Source organism: Astyanax mexicanus, chromosome 24, assembly GCF_023375975.1.
Source record: "Astyanax mexicanus isolate ESR-SI-001 chromosome 24, AstMex3_surface, whole genome shotgun sequence".
In the NCBI taxonomy this organism is placed as follows: Eukaryota; Metazoa; Chordata; class Actinopteri; order Characiformes; family Acestrorhamphidae; genus Astyanax; species Astyanax mexicanus.
Window position 1 is genome coordinate 12,364,253 of NC_064431.1, and position 20,917 is coordinate 12,385,169.

Below are 20,917 nucleotides of genomic sequence, written 5' to 3' on the forward strand. Positions count from 1 at the left end.
TTAAGTTATTATCTGGTCATGTTTTTTACATTATTATCTGGTCATGGCAAGTAAAGTAGTAGTAGACTATTGTGGTATGATATAACAAATCAAACTTTTGTTGACCCACGCCCTTGACTGGGCAGAGAAGAAGAAAAGAGGGGGAGCGAACTCAGAGTATTGGGGTGGAGTTCGGGGCAGCTTCGCTGTAAAGCGTGAAGCCGAAGCCCCCCCTCACATGAAGAGAAACACGAAAAGAGAATGGGGAGGAGGTGCGTGCGAGGTTTGTTCAATGAGCATGTAGAGAGGAAGTGACGGTTTAAATAGGGAAGGAAGTGGGAGGAGTGAGGGCGTGGATCACTCCCAAAACTTAGTTATGATACATAACTCCACTGGATTATCAGTTAATAAATACATTTGTTAAGAGAAAAAAAATTATACTTCTCTTAACAAATTTATTTAATAACTGTTAATCATTTTAATCCATTATATATACACAGTCTCCAGGAGATCACTGGACACTATATTACTCACAAACAAACATTTTGACCAAAAATACACAGAAAGCTGTACCAAAAAATGTAATCTAAGAATTATTTTCTTATGAACGCAAGGCTGTTGAGGGAAGGAGTAACTCTTGCACTTTTTTATTATTGAATAAGCAGATACGTTTGCACTGTTTTTTGTTCATTTTCTTCCTCTTAAAGTAAAATTGACCCCATGTTTTAAAGTGTGTCCCTATAGTATGCACATAAAAAATTATATTAAGTTCTCAATGTATTTGGTTTATATTTGACATGCTTGTTGTTGCACATGAAAATATTTAAATTAAGATTTAATTTCAAGCTATAAAGTATAACTAATTGCTTTTTAATCACCCCTTTCCTAAAAAGACCAGCGTAAAAAAAAAAGAACCAAAATTATAACCACAAAATTTAATTTTGAAAACAAAAGGACTATTATTGATATCACTAAAATTAAAATCATGTCTGCAAACAATATTTATTATTGAATGGAGAGTTTCATATTCCGTTTTGTGTTTTAGATTCATAAGAAATCTTTTGGAGCTTTCAGTATTTTTTTTTTCTCAGTTGCGCTTTTGGATTAATTTAGACCTTCTTTTTATGGGTGGGTGGGGACTAGTCGATTATTGGCTGCTGTAAATAAGCCCCGCCCACTAAGGTCATTCCACTCGCTCAAAGCAGCACAACCCGCGATTTATGGTTTGTGGGAAATGGCGAAGCGTCACAGTGCGGGGGCTCGCGGGCCGGTTCAGAACTATAGCTCACAGGCGAGCTGCAGCCTGAAAGCTTTTCCACTGCGGGATCAGGAGGTTTTAAACGCCGTGCCGCCGCTGTGTTTCCTGGCTGATTCTGATCTGTTAGCTTAACAATGCTAGTAGCGACCAGGTCTTTGCAGTGCCCGACCCGCCCCCGAGCCTTCGTGCAGATCCCTCTACCCCCTCCCGCTAAGCGGCTCTGTGTCCCCCGGGTGCGGAGAGATTAACCGTGTGCAGACCCGGTTCGGTTAGTGAGCGCTCCGTGTGGATAAAACACCTGAACAGAACTCCTCTCTGAGCTCAGAACCACTCGACTAACCCGCAGCGCTAAAGCGGCTGCACTGTTTGGGCTGTAATACAACTTATTTAAATTCCGTTATTAATATTATAAAATCAATTAAGTTGAATGCCAGTTATCCCCACCTACTACCAGAGCTTTATTTTGTATTAAATGTATTATTTTACAATAATAAATGAGTTGTTTTTATTATTATATTATTATTTTTTATTTTTTTATTTATTATTTTTTATTATTACCTTTTCTAAAAAGCAACTCTTATGTTTGTTTATATTGTGTATACAAAAGAGCGGTTAATAAAAACATAATAAAAAGGCAACTCACGTTGCTAGTAAAATACAACACTGTATACCAAATATAAAAATGACAAAAATGTTTTTTTTTTAACTGGAATCAAAAGCAACTTTTATGTTTATTGTAAAATACAAAATTGTATACAACATATAATAAAAACTTAAGAGTTCCTTTTCAGACAAAGTAAAAAGTATAAAAAACAATTATTATTAGTGTAAAATAAAAAAGAATTGTGTACAAAATATGAACAATAAATATAAGAGTTGCTTTTTAGGCAAGGTAAGAATAATAATAAAAAATCAACTCATATGCATGATTGTAAAATACAAAATTGAATACAAAATAAAGCTCTGGTAGTAGGTGGGGATAACTGGCATTCAACTTAACGTTAATTGATTTTATAATATTAATGGAACTTAAATAAGTTGTATTACAGCCCAAACAGTGCAGCCGCTTTAGCGCTGCGGGTTAGTCGAGTGTTTTATCCACACGGAGCGCTCACTAACCGAACCGGGTCTGCACACGGTTAATCTCTCCGCACCCGGGGGACACAGAGCCGCTTAGCGGGAGGGGGTAGAGGGATCTGCATGAAGGCTCGGGGGCGGGTCGGGCACTGCAAAGACCTGGTCGCTACTAGCAGATCAGAATCAGCCAGGAAACACAGCGGCGGCACGGCGTTTAAAACCTCCTGATCCCGCAGTGGAAAAGCTTTCAGGCTGCAGCTCGCCTGTGAGCTATAGTTCTGAACCGGCCCGCGAGCCCCCGCACTGTGACGCTTCGCCATTTCCCACAAACCATAAATCGCGGGTTGTGCTGCTTTGAGCGAGTGGAATGACCTTAGTGGGCGGGGCTTATTTACAGCAGCCAATAATCGACTAGTCCCCACCCACCCATAAAAAGAAGGTCTAAATTAATCCAAAAGCGCAACTGAGAAAAAAAAAATACTGAAAGCTCCAAAAGATTTCTTATGAATCTAAAACACAAAACGGAATATTGCGCAGAGGAGCCGTGGTGGGCGTCCCTTATTTTAAATTCTGAAAGGTGGCAACCCAGGCTATGGCTTTAGATTACAGTTTGAACACTAGATTTTCTGTCTAAGGCTTTAGTTTACAATTTAAACATTTGTTCTTCAGGCTAAAGCTTGACACCTTGACAGTTTGACCCTTAGATATTCTGGGTAAGGTTTCAGTTTACAGCTTGACCCTTAGCTTTTCTTTCTAAGGCTTTATCTTACAGTTTAAACATTAGCCTTGCTGGCTAAGGCTTTAGCTTACAATTTGAACATAAGCTTTTCTGGCCAAGGCTTTGGCTTACAGTTTGACCTAGTGATGGCAAAAGTGGGGCTTTTGGGAGATCAAATCAAATGAACCAATTGATTCGGAAAAGGATTTGATCTTGTGAAACGTTCGAATCATCACACGCCACAGTGACATCTAGTGGGCAACCAGGGCCTAAATCCACAATTTTTTCTTAACAGAAACAGAAGTGAAGTGTTTTTTATGAAAATTAAAGAAATATTCCCCCATAGCATCTTTTGTCCCTAAATAAATTTGAGTCATGAAAACATCATTTTGCAGAGAACAGGGTTGTTTTAATGATGTCAGTAAGATGTATTTTTCAGTATGATACACAGTCAGTGGCATACCTGTCAAGTCTCCCGTTTTGGCCGGGAAACTACAGTATTTTACCCCTCTTTCCCGCCGTCCTCCCGTATTAGTATTTTCCCGTAAATTTCCCGTATTATAATACAATTTTAAAAACTATATTATTGAGGAGACAGGGCACTGATCGCTCTGTGTCTCTTAACCAATCGTGGTACCGGTTCAAGGAGAAAGTCCCGCCTTTCAGGAGAAACAGCCAATCAGCTTGCTGGTTTTGCGGAGCGCAAATGAGGGTCAGTGTGGGGAAGACGCCCCGCCCCCCGCTGTGAGTTCAGGCAGCTAGTCGGAGCAGCTGATGTTAAAACATGGATATACGGAGATTTTTCTAAAAGAAAGGTAACGTTAGGCTAATCATGTAAACTGTGAGGAGATTTTTCTGATAGCTGCTTAAAAATACTCGTCTCCGAATAAAAACACACAGATTAAACCTTTTAAAAATTAAAAAATTTACAGCTTGTGAAATGTGGAGAGGACCGAAATTAACTGAAATGATCAGAAAGAAGTATTAATTAAAAAGTATTAATTATGTAGACCCCATTAGAACTAATTTTTACTGATGGAATATATCTGGTCCATGTCTTTTTAGTAAAAGCTCATGATACTATTTTTAGGTCACCAACAGTCAATTTGCAGAATTTGTGCACCCTTTGTTCATTTTTAAATCCATTAAATAAATAAAACATATATAAAAGAGTGCATTTATGCCAAAAAAAGACATGAAATCTTAACTTTTTTAAATATCTAGAAAAGGATTTTTAATTTGGCTGTATTAAAAGAATGACATATGTAGGAATGTCCACAAAATTTCAGTGTCAACAAAGGTAGGCCTATCAGATTCTGATAATCTAATTGTAGTCTGTAAATGGTTCACATGTGGTTATCTTAGATTTCTTGTAAACCTGTCTTAAAATGTAAGGGATACTGAACCTTCGTTGGGCTGGTGGGACGGCTTTAATCGGACGTAGGAAAATATCCCTTATTTTTAAATCTAAAACTTGACAGGTATGGTCAGTGGATTTATAAAGCTGACATTATTCATTTTACATTGCAAGGTAGGGAAATGCTTGTGTAATACTTTATTTATTAAACATTACAAGTAATCAGTTGTTTTTATTAATAAACAGGATTTGTTCTACAGTGCTTGGACTGCTGGATTGCTGGAATTGAGAGATATTTTTTTGTTAATTGAAACAAATGAGGAAAGACGGCAGAGTGTCTGAGCCAGTAATCCATAGGGTCTTCTTTTCCGATGGGCAGATATGAGACCAAGCATTCTGATCTCAGACCAGCTGCTTGAACTTAAGCGCAAACTAAAACGCGCGAAAAGATTCGAAATTTTTCGAAACTGCGTGACGTAACGAAACCCGTTTTGAAAACAGTCAAGTGGCTTTCCCCTTTTGATACGGACTTCGAAACAGTGTTTCGGAGCACCATGATTCAAATGAATCGATTCAGTTCGATTCTGCGTTTTGAGTTTGACATCACTAGTTTGACCCTTAGCTTTTTTGACTAAGGCCTTAGCTTACAGTTAAGGCCTTTGCTTACTGCTTAAACATTACATTTTCTGGCTAAGGCTTTACCTTACAGTTTAAACATTAGCTTTTCTGACTAAGGCTTTACCTTACAGTTTAAATGTTAGCCTTTCTGGCTAAGGCTTTAGCTTACAATTTGAACATTAGTTCTTCAGGCTAAGGCTTTGGCTAACAGTTTGACCCTTAGCTGTTTTGGCTAAGGCTTTCGCTTACAGTTTAAACACTAGTCTTTCAGGCTAAGGCTATAGCTTTCAATCTGAACATTAGTTCTTCAGGCTAAGGCTTTGGCTAACAGTTTGAAAATTACCTTTTCTGGCTATGGCTTTAGCTTACAGTTTGAAAATTAGTTTTTTTTGCTAAGACTTTAGCTTACAGTATTAACATTAGCTTTTCTGGCTAAGGCTTTAGCTTACAGTTTGAACATTAGCTGTTCTGGCTAAGGATTTAGCTTACAGTTTAAACATTATCATTTCTGTCTAGGGTTTTAGCTTACAGTTTGAACGTTAGCTTTTCTGGCTAAGGCTTTAGCTTAGAGTTTGACCATTAGCTTTTCTGGCTAAGGCTTTAGCTTACAATTTAAACATTAGTTCTTCAGCCTAAGGCTGAACACTAACTTTTCTGGCTTAGACCTTAGTTTACAGTTTGACCATTAGCTTTTCTGGCTAAGGCTTTAGCTTACATATGAAATATTAGCTTTTCTGGCTAAGGCTTTAGCTTTGAACATTATTTCTTCATGCTAAGGCTTCAGTTTGACCCTTAGCATTTTGCCTAAGGCCTTAGCTTACAGTTTAAACATTAACTTTTCTGGCTAAGGCTGTAGCTTACAGTTTGACCCGTAGCGTTTCTGGATAAGGATTTAGCTTACAGTTTAAACATTAGCCTTTCTGGCTAAGGCTTTATCTTAGAGTTTGACCATAAGCTTTTCTGGCTAAGGCTTTAGCTTACAATTTAAACATTAGTTCTTCAGGCTAAGGCTTTGGCTAAATATTTGAACAATAACTTTTCTGGCTTAGACCTTAGTTTACAGTTTGACCATTAGCTTTTCTGGCTAAGGCTTTAGCTTACAGATGAAATATTAGCTTTTCTGGCTAAGGCTTTAGCTTACAATTTGAACATTAGTTCTTCATGCTAAGGCTTCATCTTTCAGTTTGACCCTTAGCGTTTCTGGCTATGGCTTTAGCTTACGGTTTGAACATTAGCTTTTCTTGCTAAGGCCTTTGCTTACAGCTTAAACATTTGCTTTTTTAGCTAAGGCTTTAGCTTAAAGTTTAAATATTGCCTTTTCTGGCTAAGGCTTTATCTTACAGTTTGACCCTTGGCTTTTCTGGCTAAGGCTTTAGCTTGCAGTTTAAACATTAGATTTTCTGGCTAAGGCTTTTGGTTACAGTTTGAATATTAGATTTTGTGGCTAAGGGTTTATCTTACAGGTTAAACCATAGCTTTCTGACTAAGGCTTCATCTTACAGTTTGACCCTTAGCTTTTTTGCCTAAGGCCTTAGCTTACAGTTTAAACATTAGCTTTTCTGGCTAAGGCTGTAGCTTACAGTTTAAACATTAGCTTTTCTGGTTAAGACCTCAGTTTACAATTTGAACATAAGCTTGTCTGGCGATGGCTTTAGCAACAGTTTGAACATTAGCTTTTCTGGATATGGCTTTATCTTACAGCTGAAACATTAGCTTTTCTGGATATGGCTATAGCTTACAGTTTGACCCTTAGCTTTTCTGGCTAAGGCTTTAGCTTACAGTTTAAACATTAGCTTTTCTGACTAAGGCTTTACCTTACAGTTTGAACAGTAGCTTTTCTGGCTAAGGCTTTAGCTCACAGTTTGACCCTTAGCTTTTCTGGCTAAGGCCTTGGCTTACAGTTTGAATGTTAGGTTGTCTGGCTAAGGCTTTACCTTACAGTTTGAACAGTAGCTTTTCTGGCTAAGGCATTAGCTTACAGTTTAAACGTTAGCTTATCTGGCTAAGGCTTTAGCTTACAGTTTGAACATTAGCCCTTTGTGGCTTAGGGTTTAGCTTACAGTTTGACCCTTAGCTTTTGTGGCTAAGGCCTTAGCTGACAGTTTGAATATTAGCTTTCATGGCTAAGGCTTTACAGCTATAACATTTGCTTTTTTTTAAAACGTGGGTAATTATTAGCTATGTGGCTTAAGCCTTAGCTTGTGATTATGATTGTAGCTTTGTGGTTTTAGGGCCTTACATTTAAAACTTTTTTGTAACATCTTTTTTTACAACAAATCTGAATTCAAAAATCTGAATTTGACAGGAGATACATTTATTTTGTGGAATTCCTTTTATTTCTAAGCAGGCCTGAAGGTCAAGAGAAGGTTAAAATAAAGAATATGAATTGAAAACACAAATGAACAGTGTAAAACACACCTTTAGAAAACTTTTGTACATTGTATTTCCCATGCATTGTCATTTAGATTCTAGTCCAGCAGGTTTGGAGGTTCTTCTACTTCCATGGTAGGAGACTCTGCTTGTTCTGGTTCCTGAAACACAAAACAGGAGAGAATAGTGGGTTCTGTCTCTAGTTCTGTTTAAAGACCCAGCATAGTTGTGATGATAATCTGTGATAACCTGATTCACGAGGGCCGCAGCTTTTGGTGCAGATATGAGCGTGGTTTGGTGGTCTGCTGTGGTTGGGCACAAGTTGGGCCAGTTGCTTTTTTTGTAGCCAGAAACCAAGGCATGCTGCACTGCCAGCACAGTGGTATTTTTAGAGCTATTCTGGTTTAAAATTGTGTTTATGTTACCGCCTTCTGCGACCCACTCATAGAGTTGACACAAGGCCAAAACTGTACTTTTTTGCCTTCAGTGCAAAACAGGCCTGGCACTGTTACTTATGACACCCCCTCCTTATTGCACCCAGGTGTTTTTTGTCTGTTCAGTACGGACATCCCACCCTGACAAACATCTTAAACGTCCTTGAATGCAACCATATATTTAAAGATTTATTATGCAGCTGTCATTTTTGCTTATATTGTCTAACCTGTAAACTAATAACCTAATGTTCCTAATTTATTTTATATTCTATTCTATAAGCACAGAGTGAGTTTGGCCTCATCCTAAAGGACATTAATATAGTAGCACGGTTAGCAGCTAGTATGTGTCTTATTAGCTATTCCAGTGAAAAAAGAACCCCTGTAAATTTGCCTCAACATATCTTACAGTCATTTGCCAACAATGGGCAATATAGACAGGGGTAGCTGCCTTTATACTCACTGTGATTGAACTCATAATGCTGCAGAAAGAACCTGAACTGAGGCACTATGAAAAAAAGAAGGCTAAGTCCAGTGTAACACTCATGCCATGCCTGTTACTCAGCTTCTCAATTGTGTCATCATGCTCAAAAAGTATACATACTAGAGAGCCTGATATACAATGTCCTGATTTCTGGCATGTTGTACAATTTAATGCTATCAGGGAGTCTCTTTAAAATTTTGGGAGAAAACGTCTTTGCATGGCTGTGTATAATAAGGTCTGCAGATTTACAGATCACAAATGATTTATGATCATTTTAAACAGTTTAAAATAGGAAAACAATAACAAATATCGCAACAATATATATATTGTTGATAGGTCCAGTACATACCCCAAAAGGCTCAGCGAAGGCCCTGTAACCAGTGTATAAAGGATTAGGTATGGATACTACAGCAGGTTTTTTCGTGGAAGCACCATCTTCATCGTCATTCTGTTGAAGATACACAATACATATCATCACACTTTACTAGAAAAAATGGTTCACTTAAACTGCAACAAATTTATTTTATTACTCCTCAACTGGACACAGGGAGTGTGTTATGAACTTGCCCTGAAATACTGGAAGCGAAAGGCGTCGTTTTTATGTTTGAGAAAATAATATGCCACGCCAGCAACAGCACCCCCAATAAAAATGATGAGCAGCACTGTGGTCACAGCTGGTGCACTGGACGGCGAGTGAACGGCTGATGGAGTTGGGCGTGTGACCTGAAAATCAACATATACACTTTTTACTTCCATACAAAACAATATTAACCAAGTTTCACACATTTTCTTTAACAGATACCGTCAATTTTTACATTACAACTTTAATATGTGGCATTACATAAAAAGCATGATAGAGAAATGTTAACTTACAGGAGCAGGAGGGGCCCGCAGAGGCCCCTGGATGACGTGGATTAACCCATTATTGGCTGGAATATCCCAGTCTAATATAACTTGTTTATTAATTAGTTTGAGGGGTGAAGAATCCTGTGGGAATTCAACATAATTCACCATGAGCTGGCTCTAATAAAAGTATGTCATATACTAGTGCATTTAAAAAAAATAGACTATCATTGAAAAGGTACTGTATGTCAGTAATTCAGTTTAAACTGTGAAACTCATATATATATGTATAGATGTATTAAACACAGAGTGTTGATGATTATGGTTTACAGGCAATGAAAACCCAAAAGTCAGTAGCTCAGAAAAATTTCATTATATAAGACCAATTTGACTTTGGACTTGATAAAACACAGTGGATCAACACCAGCAGGTGACACAGCTCTCCAAACCATCACTGACCATCAGTAAATTTAGCATTTAATTTGTAAATCTGTGAGTCTGGAGGAAGAGTGGAGAGTGAAGCTGCTTTAGGTCTAGTGTGAAGTTTCCACAATCAGTGATGGTTTGGAGAGACATGTCATCTGCTGGTGTTGATCCACTGTGTTTTATTATCAAGTCCAAAGTCAGTGCAGTGTTTTCCCACAAAATCTTACAGCACTTTATGCTCTCTCTGCTCACAACTTTAATGAAGAGGCAGATTTAATTTTCCAGCAGGACTTGGCACACTGCCAAAAGTACCAATTGGATTTATAAAAAATATACATTTTTTAAGATACTGATTTTTGGGTTTCCATTGGCTGTAAGCCATAATCATCAACAATAAAATAAATAAACACTTAAAAAAGATCACTCTGTGTGTAATACATCTATATAATGTATGAGTTTTACATTTTAAACTGAATTACTGAAATAAAGTAGCTTTTCCCCAATATTCAAATATAATAATATTTCAACGTATTAACACATTGACAAGAAGAGATACTCTTCATACATATATGCACTCACTGTGCAGAGAAAAATTTGCTAAAATATTTGGAAAATGTGTTGCAATGCTACCCTGAATAAAAGATAAAAGTTACCAGGAACTATAAATAATTATAAATTGAGAATAATAAATGAATATTTAAAAACTAATAAAGGGAACGATTGGTCAGCTTTAATAAGATACATATACTAAAGTAGTGTGTAATGAATGCGCAAGGAATCTGTAATGCAAAATTTAGAGGTTCCTAATCCAGTGATAATTCATTTCATGCAGCTCAAAAATGTTCATACAGTTCCTGCAGATGTTGGGTGGAAGTGGAGTACTTATAGCATTTTTATCAGGGATAGGTCTGGTGATGTATCCGACCATGGCATAATATCTGTGTTTTCAAGGCAAGCTCCTGAGACAGCAGCAGTGTATGGATGAGCACTGTGGAATAGTGTGTGTGTGTTAAGAAAAGTAGGGCTACTGGTTGGAGGACCTCTTGTGCTTGCAAAGAGTCAGTAAGGGTTGACAAAAATGTTTATCTTTGCAGTGAACAAAGTGCCTCCACACATAGATTTGTTGGTCATCTGTACCAAGACAAATGCAGGGCTTGTCACTGAAGATAGTTCACTGCAATTCTAAATTTTGTCTGGCTGCAATTATTTTTTTGGACGATGAGTGTGCATTTATCAACAACCATATAAAACTGTACTTAACTGTACGTCAAAGCAACATACACCAAAGTTACTGATTAGTACAGCTGCACTTACATCAGCCTGAGTTCTGTTATCTGAGGCGATGACTACTATGAGATTAAAACCCAGTCTAGAAGGGATCGCTGTGTTGTGCTTTAGATCCTCGTAGAAACGCAAGCTGTTGTTGGTGGATATGTGGTACTCCATGTCCCGCCAAGATAGAGTCTGAAATCAAAACAGCAGAGAGTTCAGCTACAGAAAGAACAGAGTGTTCACCAGATCTGACCTAAACCTAAAACTGGTGGACTGAACATTAACTTCCCAGCTCTGGAAGCTCTTTGTTTAGCTCTCAGACAGCTTACCTCGTTTCCAGAAAATCCTGCATCATGTGGCACGAAGAGTGTGGTGTTGGAAGACCCAGTTGACAGGAAGTTTAGGAGGTTCTTACCCTCCTCTGTAGCTTCAGCATACTGCACTAATGTCTAACAGGGGACCCAAGAGAAACATTATTGATGAAAGTACATTTAGTACGTCTGTACATAGTGGCTGCTTTACAATTGCAGGGCCTAAAGTTTCTGAGCACTGATAAATGTTCTGGCTTTTCCATGTTGACACAGTTAAACCGGTTTGGTAAAAGTACTTGGGGCCACAGAACTGTTGGGTGGGAGTGCATAAAGACCAGTGTGGGGCACGTTACGTTACTAGTTACTTCTCCAAAAAAGTAACTGAGTTACTAACCGAGTTACTCCAGTATGAAAGTAACTAGTTACCAGTAAAAGTAACTATTGCGTTACTTTTGTGTTACTCGCCCCCATTTTATTCAGTAATACACTGAGGGTAGTAGTAGTCTGGCGCTGTGAGAGACGGCTGCCTCTCCAGTAGCTCCGTAGTTTTGTAACTTTTTAACCTCTTTCCGCACTTTTTTTCTACTTTCTTGCTCTTCTAAGGAAGACATATTGTGTTTTATACATATCGCACGGATATTTTTAACTTTAAGATGCAACCAGAAGGCAGTTTTCTCTCTTATTTGAGAGAGGAGCTGCTGGCGCTGAGAACAATGGGGCGAGCCGGGAGCCCGGCGGAGCTGAAGCGGAGACCCAGGGGCTCCAAGGCTGGGGTTAAGCTAAAGGCTAAGCTAGCGGACAATCGGCGGTGCTGCAAACCATCTGTTTCCTCCGTTATCATGGGGAATGTAAACTCGCTGCCGAACAAGATCGACGAGCTGTCTGCACTGAACAACCAGCGGATTTGCCGCGAGAGCAGCTTGTTTATGTTTACGGAGACATGGCTAACCCGGCTAGTACCGGATGCTAACGTGGACCTGCGGGGATTCACTACCGTGAGAGCCGACAGAGACACTAAAGCATGCGGGAAAAGCAAAGGTGGGGAACTCATCATCTATGTCAACAATCGTTGGTGTAACCCGGGACATATCTCTGTAAAGACGGTCTTGTGTTGTATCTGCCGAGGGAGTTCAGTCACGTGATCGCCATATGTGTTTACATTCCGCCGAGCGAGAGGATTCACTCAGTCACAGCAAGGCTGCAAACACAGAACCCCGATGCTTTTATTATCATCTCCGGGGATTTTAATCACGCAACATTGGACTCTACTCTTGCTGCTTTATACCAGGTTGTGGACTGCCCGACCAGGAACAACAGGACAATTGACTTGCTGTATACTAATGTAAGAGAGGCATACAGCGTCACGCCCCTCCCCCCACTGGGGAGGTCTGACCACAACCTGGTTCATCTTCAGCCAAAATACATCCCCCTGGTTCAAAGACAGCCCCCAACAACCAGCTCCATCAGGAGGTTGTCCCCAGAAATGGAAGATGCCCTCAGAGACTGCTATGACACCACAGACTGGGATGTGCTGCTTGGCCCACACTGTGAGGACATAGATGGGATGACACACTGTTTGACAGACTATCTTAACTTCTGTACAGATGTGGTCTGTCCCATGAGGACTGTACGGTGTTACCCTAATAACAAGCCATGGCTAACACAGGAAGTTAAAGCTGTCCTGAACAGAAAGAAGGCTGCCTTTCGGAGCAAGAACAGGGAGGAGATGAAAGCAGCACAGCAGGAGGTGAAACGCTGTGTGAGGAAAGCTAAGGACAGCTACAGGAGAAAAGTGGAGCAGAAGCTGAAGGAGAACAACATGAGGGAGGTCTGGGAAGGTGTGAAAACCATCACAGGCCACAACTCAAAGACCAGAGTTGCAGGGGGAACAATATACTCCCATACTCTCTACCACACTGCAGCCATCTCTCCCGGTTCCCTCAACACCTCCCCCCAGGCTTTCCAGCAGTTTCTTCCCCCCAGTCTCTCCCACCCCAACACACACTCCATCATACATCACTGCAGACCCAGTCAGGAAACAGCTGAGGAGGCTCCACCCCAGGAAAGCAGCAGGCCCAGACAAGGTGTCCCCCCGAATCCTGAAGACCTGCGCGGCAGAACTGGGTGAACCGTTACAACGGATTTTCAACCTGAGCCTGCAGCTGGGGAGAGTGCCCACCCTCTGGAAGACATCATGCTTAGTACCAGTTCCGAAAAAGAACCGGCCCAGTGAGCTGAATGACTTCCGACCGGTGGCACTCACTTCACATCTGATGAAGACGTTGGAGCGGCTCTTCCTCTGTCTACTCAGACCGCAGGTGCAGCTTGCCCAGGACTGTCTACAGTTTGCATACAGGGCAGGTGTTGGTGTGGAAGACGCCATCCTCTACCTGCTACACCGAGCCCACTCACACCTGGACAAGGGGAAAAGCACAGTGAGGATCCTCTTCTTGGACTTCTCGAGTGCCTTCAACACCATCCAGCCCCTTATGCTCCAGGATAAACTGGATGGGATGCGAGTGGACCCCTACCTAATCGCCTGGATCTTCAGCTATCTCACTGATAGGCCGCAGTATGTCAGGCTGAAGGACATCACGTCTGACACTGTGATCAGCAGCACTGGAGCACCTCAGGGCACGGTGCTGGCCCCTCTCCTCTTCACCCTGTACACCGCAGACTTCTGCTACAACTCCGAGCTGTGTCACATTCAGAAGTTTGCAGATGACACAGCCATCGTGGGGTGTATCAGGGACGACAACGAGGAGGAGTATAGAACTCTGGTGAGGGACTTTGCTGTTTGGTGCCACAGGAATAATCTGCAGCTCAACACCTCAAAGACCAAGGAGTTGGTTATTGACTTTGGGAGGTCCAGACCAAGGTCACGACCAGTTCTGATTGAGGGGGTTGAGGTGGAGGCTGTGGACTCCTACAAGTACCTTGGGCTGTGGCTGGACAGCAAGCTGGACTGGACCTGTAATTCTGACCACCTGTACAGGAAGAGTCAGAGCAGGCTGTACTTCCTGAGGAGACTGCGGTCCTTCAACATCTGCAAGAAACTCATGTGGATGTTCTATCAGTCTGTGGTGGCCAGTGTCCTGTTCTACACCGTGGTGTGCTGGGGATGCAGTATATCAAAGAAGGACTCATCCAGGCTGGACAAACTGATCAGGCGTGCTGGTTCTGTGGTCGGCATGAAGCTGGACTCCTTGGTGACGGTGGCAGAGAAGAGGACTATGGACAAACTGCTGAACATCATGGACGATGCCAGTCACCCTCTGCACACCGTCATCAGCAACCAGAAGAGCCTGTTCAGTGACAGACTGCTCCTCCCCAAATGCAGGACCAACAGACTCCGAAACTCCTTTGTCCATCATGCCATCAGACTTTACAATTCCTCCCCTGGGGGAAGGAGGAGTAACAGGAGGACAGAGGATGAGGAGGAGCAGTAGCAACTCAAATGGACTAAGTGCAATAAAATAACACATACGGACTAAGCGCAATAAAATAATACATACGGAATAAGTGCAATAAAAATTCTATTCAAATACATTCACTGCATATTTATATTTATAGTTATACTAATTATATTTGCTGTTTTATACTTTTGTCTACTTGTTTTGCACTTTATATTGTAAGATTGTTTAGTTTTATTTTATTACTCCCTGTCACCTACTCTTCGTTTCTATCTGTGTGTACTGTATTGATGCTGTTACTGGAACCCTAATTTCCCTGAGGGAACCTCCCAAAGGGATCAATAAAGTTCTATCTATCTATCTATCTATCTATCTATCTATCTATCTATCTATCTATCTATCTATCTATCTATCTATCTAATCCTCATTTTCCTCTTTTTTAAAGGGATGTACAAATGAATTTAAATTAAAATAAAAATCAAGTATGGTGAGCTAAAATAATAAACTTCTTAAACAAAACAATACAATTAAATAACAGCATTAGAAAAACAAGCTAACAATATAGGATTTAATTAAGAATAAAGAAATAATAAATATATAAATAAATAAAATATAAGAATAAATAAAATAAATAAATAAAAGGACAAAATAAATGAAATAAAAAGGTAAAGTAAAACAGATAATACATTAAATAAAAGGATGAGTGAAATAAATAAATGAGAAGGTTAAAAAGTAAACAGACAAAATGATTAAAGTAAATAAAAGGTAAAAGAAAAACGAAAACAGCTACAGGCTGTCTAAAGGTCTTTAGAGTTTCCTGTAGTGAATTCCAGCTCACTGGTGCTCTGCAGCTTAAAGTGGATTCTCCCAGTGCAGTAAAACTGACAGGTAATTATATTATTAGCATATTAGTCAGGGTGCTAATCATTAAAATTTATATTTGGAGATCTGCAGTAGCACAGCCCAGCTAGCCAATAGGTCTTTAAGCCCTCCCACTTAATGGTTCTATGGCCCAAAGTACAGTAACACCACACTAGATATTTGGAACAAGCCTGGTTGCAGCATTTGCAATGTGGGATTATCCAGGTAGCTGCAATATTAACAGCACAGTAGCAATTTTGGGGTAGGATGGTAAAAATATGGGACGAGGCCATTAACTAGCATTTGGTGAAAAAGTAGCACTGCTCATCACCCTGACACACCATCCCCACTGTGAAACGTGGTGGTGGTAGCATCATGCTGTGGGGATGCTTTTCTTCAGGAGGGACAGAGAAGCTGGTCAGAGTTGAGCTAAATACAGGGCAGTCCTGAAAGAAAACCTGTTGGAGGTTGCAAAAGACTTGAGACTGTGGCAGAGGTTCACCTTCCAGCAAGGCAATGACCCTAAACATACAGCCAGATCTACAGTGAAAGTTTCAAGATTCAGGATTTTTATTGTCACGTCACAGAGTACAGCTGTATATGTGAGTAAAAAACTTGGAGTGGAAGCTCACAACACGGCAGCCATGTTCAGCACCATCTTAATGACGTATGTGAACAGGAATGGTTCAGATCAAAGAATATTCATGCGTTAGAATGGCCTATTCAAAGTACTGACCTAAATCCCACTGAGCTTCTGTGGCAAAATATAAAAATTGCTGTCCACAGACGCTCTCCATCTAACCTAACTGAGCATGAGATGTTTTGCAAAGAAAAATGTGCAAAAAGCTCAGTCACAATCAAAAGACTTGCAGCTATAATTGCAGTGAACTGTGTCTATTATACTGATATAGGGGGCTGAATACTTTTGGATTTATCCAGATTTTTCATTCAAAACCATGTATAATTCTCATTCTACTTCAAAATTATGTGCTACTTTGTGTTGGTCTATCACTTAAAATCTCAATAAAGTTTTGTGGTTGTAAGGTGAAACAATTTGAAAAAGTTAAAGGGGTATGATTATTTTTGCAAGCCACTGTAGCTAGTATGTTTTTTTTCTGCAGGTTACCGACAGATGAGACACTGTGAGCTTCTTGGTTCTCAATTAGCAACTTAACAAATGGAAAAAGATAAATGTAACTGGGCTAATGGGTCTGCAACAGCACAAAATGGTATGGCACTGGTAAAGTAACCATTTGGTCCTGCAGTGGAAAAAAGACCAGTGTTTATGTGATTATGTACTGGGCTGAGATTTAAACTACTTACAGAGTAAAATACTGAGAAGTTTGAATTGGTGGCGATGACCGACGCTAGATTGCCATTACAGAATTCGCCATTGCCGATATATCCAGGACCGCACTCACACTCTACGTCTGAAAAGCAATAGGTGTGTTATTGTACATTGTTTGATTACACAAACACACATATAACACTCTGTTCATGCTTATTTTATAGCACCTCTCACTCGGTAGCAGTAAGCATCGTAAGGGCTGCTCAGGTCAACTGGATCTTTGTACAGCACTATTCCCACGTGGTTGTCGCCGCATTTAACAGAAGGAAATCGTATCGGATAGCCCACTTTCTTTCCATCCATCCATCCAGCGGTACACAGGTGCATACCCAGCTAGAAGGTGAAAACATCAGTGACAAAAACATTATCAGGATAATTATCTTATTTCTCATAGTATCAATATTAGGGGTTAGTTAATGAAGTTATGCAACAGTATGCAGTACTCAATGAACCTTCCAAGGTTCCCATTATATACAACAGAATAACAAACTGCTGCTGCCTCAAGACTGAATTGCTAGGTAGGAAAAATTAAATCTGGAAATGTTCTACCTGCTGGGCATCGGAAAGCTGTGAGAGAGTGGCGAGGGTGGCTTCTTCAGCTCTGCAAGCTGCCTCTGCTGTGGTGTAGTTCATCTTGTACTTTCCTGCTGGCGACCTCAGATGGAAAACTCCAGCTGTTTTGGCTAAAAAAGAAATTACATTTGATGATGAGTATTATTACAAATAGAATTAACCAGAAATAACCAAAATCTACTTCATAAAATTAGCACTTTCTCTTTATAGGACAGCCTCATTTAAGAAAATCTCCAAACATGAAGAAGATACTAAATGAGCTGGATTCTATCAGAGGGATCATCTAACCAAGAGCACGCATATTAATCACACCTCTGAGGAATTCTGCATATTAGCCTAGTTAATGTTGTAGAACCCAGATTTGAATATATAATCTCTCAGAGAAGCAAAACAACAATAACAGAAATTAATTTGAAGAGCCTCAAATCTGGAGAATCTGAAACTGAGATCATAGTTGAATAACACTGATCAGATCACTGTGGGGTCTTACTGTGGAAATGCAGATCTTTACAGGTGGCTTTGGGATGACAGCCCCCATTGTCCTCTAGACAGCGGTCAACAGGGGGCACCACCTTCTCCAGGCACTGGACTCCATTCCCCACATACCCAACCTGGCACTCACACCGCCTCTCATTCTGACAGGGCAAAAATAATAGACTGAGAATGAGGTTTAAGCAAAGTTATGAAATTATTGTAAGATTATTGTACAATATTTGTTTATGTCCTCAATTTTTAAATATAACTATTTTTGTATTCTAATTCCAATGTATATAAAAAAAATATATATATATATATATATATTTTTTTTAAAGAAAGTGAAATTGCATTTTTGTGCTTTCATATACTGCCTGACCAAAAAAAGTCGCTACCAAAAAAAAGGTACAGCCTTTAGCTTTGATTGCAGCACTCATTCCCTGTGGCATTGGTTTGATAAGCTTCTGCTATGTCCCAATATTTATTTCAATCCAGTGATGCATTCAATTTTTACCAAGATCTTGTAATGATGATGGTAGAGGCTGACCTCGGCGCAAAGCCTTCTCCAGCACATCCCAAAGATTCTCAGGCCAATCCATGTGTGAAAATGATCATCTCATGCTCCCTGATCCACTCTTTCACAATTCCAGCCCCATGAATCCTGGCATTGTAATCTTGGAATATGTTCGTACCATCAGGGAAGAAAAAATCCAGTGGTGTAATAACCTGGTCTATATTCAGTATATTCATGTAGTCAGCTGACCTCATTCTTTCAGCACATACTGTTGCTGAACCTAAACCTGACCAACTGTAGCATCAACCCCACATAATTTACTTAGTTAAAACGAGGTGGCGACTTTTTTTTTTGGTCATACAGTGTATGTTGCTTGGCAAACTTAACCTACAGTACTTACAGGTCCAGTGACAATGCAGTCAGCAAAATCACTACAACCACCATTAACTTCCTCTACGCAGCGGTTTATAGGGGAGCAGAGATTGCCATCTCCAGTGTACCCTGCTTTACAGGAGCAGGAGACGCTGACCCCCGTCTGTGTACAGTTCGCCTCAGCATGACAGCCTCCGTTATATTCACTGCACAGATCAGGTGCTACAGCAGAAAACACCAGACACTTAATGTCTACCAGCAACAAATAACAATAAAACCTTTTTATGTAATTGAAAAGGGAAAATTTCTGACATACATCAATACAGTGTTTATTTATTAAAATACAAATATCAAAATAAATACAAACAACAGGTATACAGAAAGAAGTGTTTTTCTAAATCTCTCCTTATGAAGTCTATTATTATGAATAGTTCTAATAATTGTTTCTATTTACTGTTTTTATGTTTAGCTGCACCTGTTCTAAATGGATCTGGAGTTGTTATGGTAACTCTTTTTTTGCTGAAAGATATCCAATAATAAAAAAAAAAAACTAAAACTTGTAAAAAATTTGGAGCTGATATTTTACAATTAGATGAATTTGACTTGGTTTTGTAATTTGTTAAATCAAAACAAGAACCCTGGTATATGGAAATTGTATGTAAATGTAATTATGACACAATTACCATTGTAATTAATTATTTATGAGCTTTACATTAATTATGCAGGAATGTGCTGCAAAACAGCGGCAGTAACAGAATGATGGAGCTCCATTCAACACTGGGGATGAGCTGAAGAAGCAGAACATCAACATCATCCCTGTGGAGAAGTATTGCCAATAGAATAGGACTCTCTGGAGTAGATATACAGACATGAACCTGTTAGCACCTACCTAATCTATCACCAGGTGCAATCTAGCCTTAAGGTGTAAAAAAGGATGGGTTAAGGATTGGGGATAATGAAGATGATAATCATTCAATATCCTGACCTCACTAACGAAAGCATTTATCACTAAATGCGACCAAATGCTCGCAGCAATGCAATGCAAATCTAGTAGAAGTGCTATTTAAGTACTGCGCAAAGGGCCCTCCTGTCACTAATCATATGTTACATAATGTTCTACAAAACTCAAGATCACCTGTGCAACTCACCAGTGCAGTTAAAGCCATTTCCTTCGTATGGAGGTACGCACTCACACTGGTTCTCAGGCCGACACACTGCATTGGAGTTGCACTCAGGAGAACAGACAGGTTTTACTTCTGTTAAATTACATTGTGATAGAATTAGCCTGCTAATTAATAACTTTTAAAACACAGATTATTATTGGGAACTTTTGAAGTCGGCTGTTGTATTTACCTATTTTAGACTCGCACCATGTTCCTGTCCAGCCTTCCTGGCAGAAGCAGCTGCCGTTGCCATCCAAACCTTCATCACACTTGCCATTAGCAGTACAGTTACAGGCTGCAAGCACACATATATTCATATTATAATTTCTTACAGGCAAGTCTACAGGCAAGTCTGTTCTAATTACTGTTTTAATCACTAATACATCAGATCAAAATTAAAAGAAGATTTAAAAAAAATATTATTCATAGTGTGGTGTGATTAGGCGGGAGAGCTGTGGGTTTGCCCCACGCCGGAACACACAGATCTAACTGTCCCAGCTGGTCTGCATCCAGACTGATGAATCAGCCAGCTGGGGACAGGTATAAAAACGCAAAAACGGACCTTTCAAAGACTCAAAGTAGAGACTTGTGCGACTAGAGCCCCATTGGGCCGCGTTTATGGTTTAAGTTATTTTGGGTGTGGTGGAGGGCCTTTCAACCAAATAAGGGTATGGTATGAGTTAATTTACTCCCCTGTAAATTAACTCATGCCATAACTCGTACGTCTGTGAATCTCTGTGCTTCCTTCTACCGGGTCACTGTGGCCACGCCACTAACCCCGGGGCCAGTCACAATAGTTTTTTTTATTTTTTATACAATATATTCATAAATAATATATCATGCATTGTTTTTGTAAACATAATTTTATTTTTATTTTTATTATATTGTAATTTTAGTTAAACTACAGAAGTTCAACTGAATGATACTGATGATTCAGATTTCCTTCTTTTCTAAAACCCACTAATGGCACAAATCCATCCAGTTCTATTAATGAACGTGAAAATATAATAAATCAGTCTGAGCTAAAACCAAAACTATTCTGTTAGGTAGTCATG

At 39.7% G+C, this 20,917-nt stretch overlaps 1 protein-coding gene across 2 annotated transcripts in view; it reads right to left on the reverse strand.

Annotated features, from left to right (window-relative positions):
- Positions 1-5,040: 5,040 nt before the first annotated feature.
- The window catches only part of stab1 (stabilin 1), an 82,382-nt gene continuing 66,505 nt past the window's right edge, over positions 5,041-20,917 (reverse strand). The window contains exons 57-69 of one of the 2 annotated variants that reach the window (XM_049471631.1): positions 20,053-20,157; positions 19,848-19,955; positions 18,728-18,921; positions 17,830-17,974; positions 17,316-17,449; positions 16,934-17,099; positions 16,742-16,848; positions 11,163-11,282; positions 10,876-11,025; positions 9,166-9,279; positions 8,860-9,015; positions 8,642-8,740; positions 5,041-7,538 (exon numbers count right to left, since the gene is read on the reverse strand). In XM_049471631.1, the coding sequence (XP_049327588.1) occupies positions 7,476-7,538; positions 8,642-8,740; positions 8,860-9,015; positions 9,166-9,279; positions 10,876-11,025; positions 11,163-11,282; positions 16,742-16,848; positions 16,934-17,099; positions 17,316-17,449; positions 17,830-17,974; positions 18,728-18,921; positions 19,848-19,955; positions 20,053-20,157 (1,661 nt within the window). In that variant the 3' untranslated portion in view covers positions 5,041-7,475. Of the gene's footprint in view, positions 7,539-8,641; positions 8,741-8,859; positions 9,016-9,165; positions 9,280-10,875; positions 11,026-11,162; positions 11,283-16,741; positions 16,849-16,933; positions 17,100-17,315; positions 17,450-17,829; positions 17,975-18,727; positions 18,922-19,847; positions 19,956-20,052; positions 20,158-20,917 lie in introns of those variants that run through there. The other variant, XM_049471632.1, reaches the window with a different exon arrangement.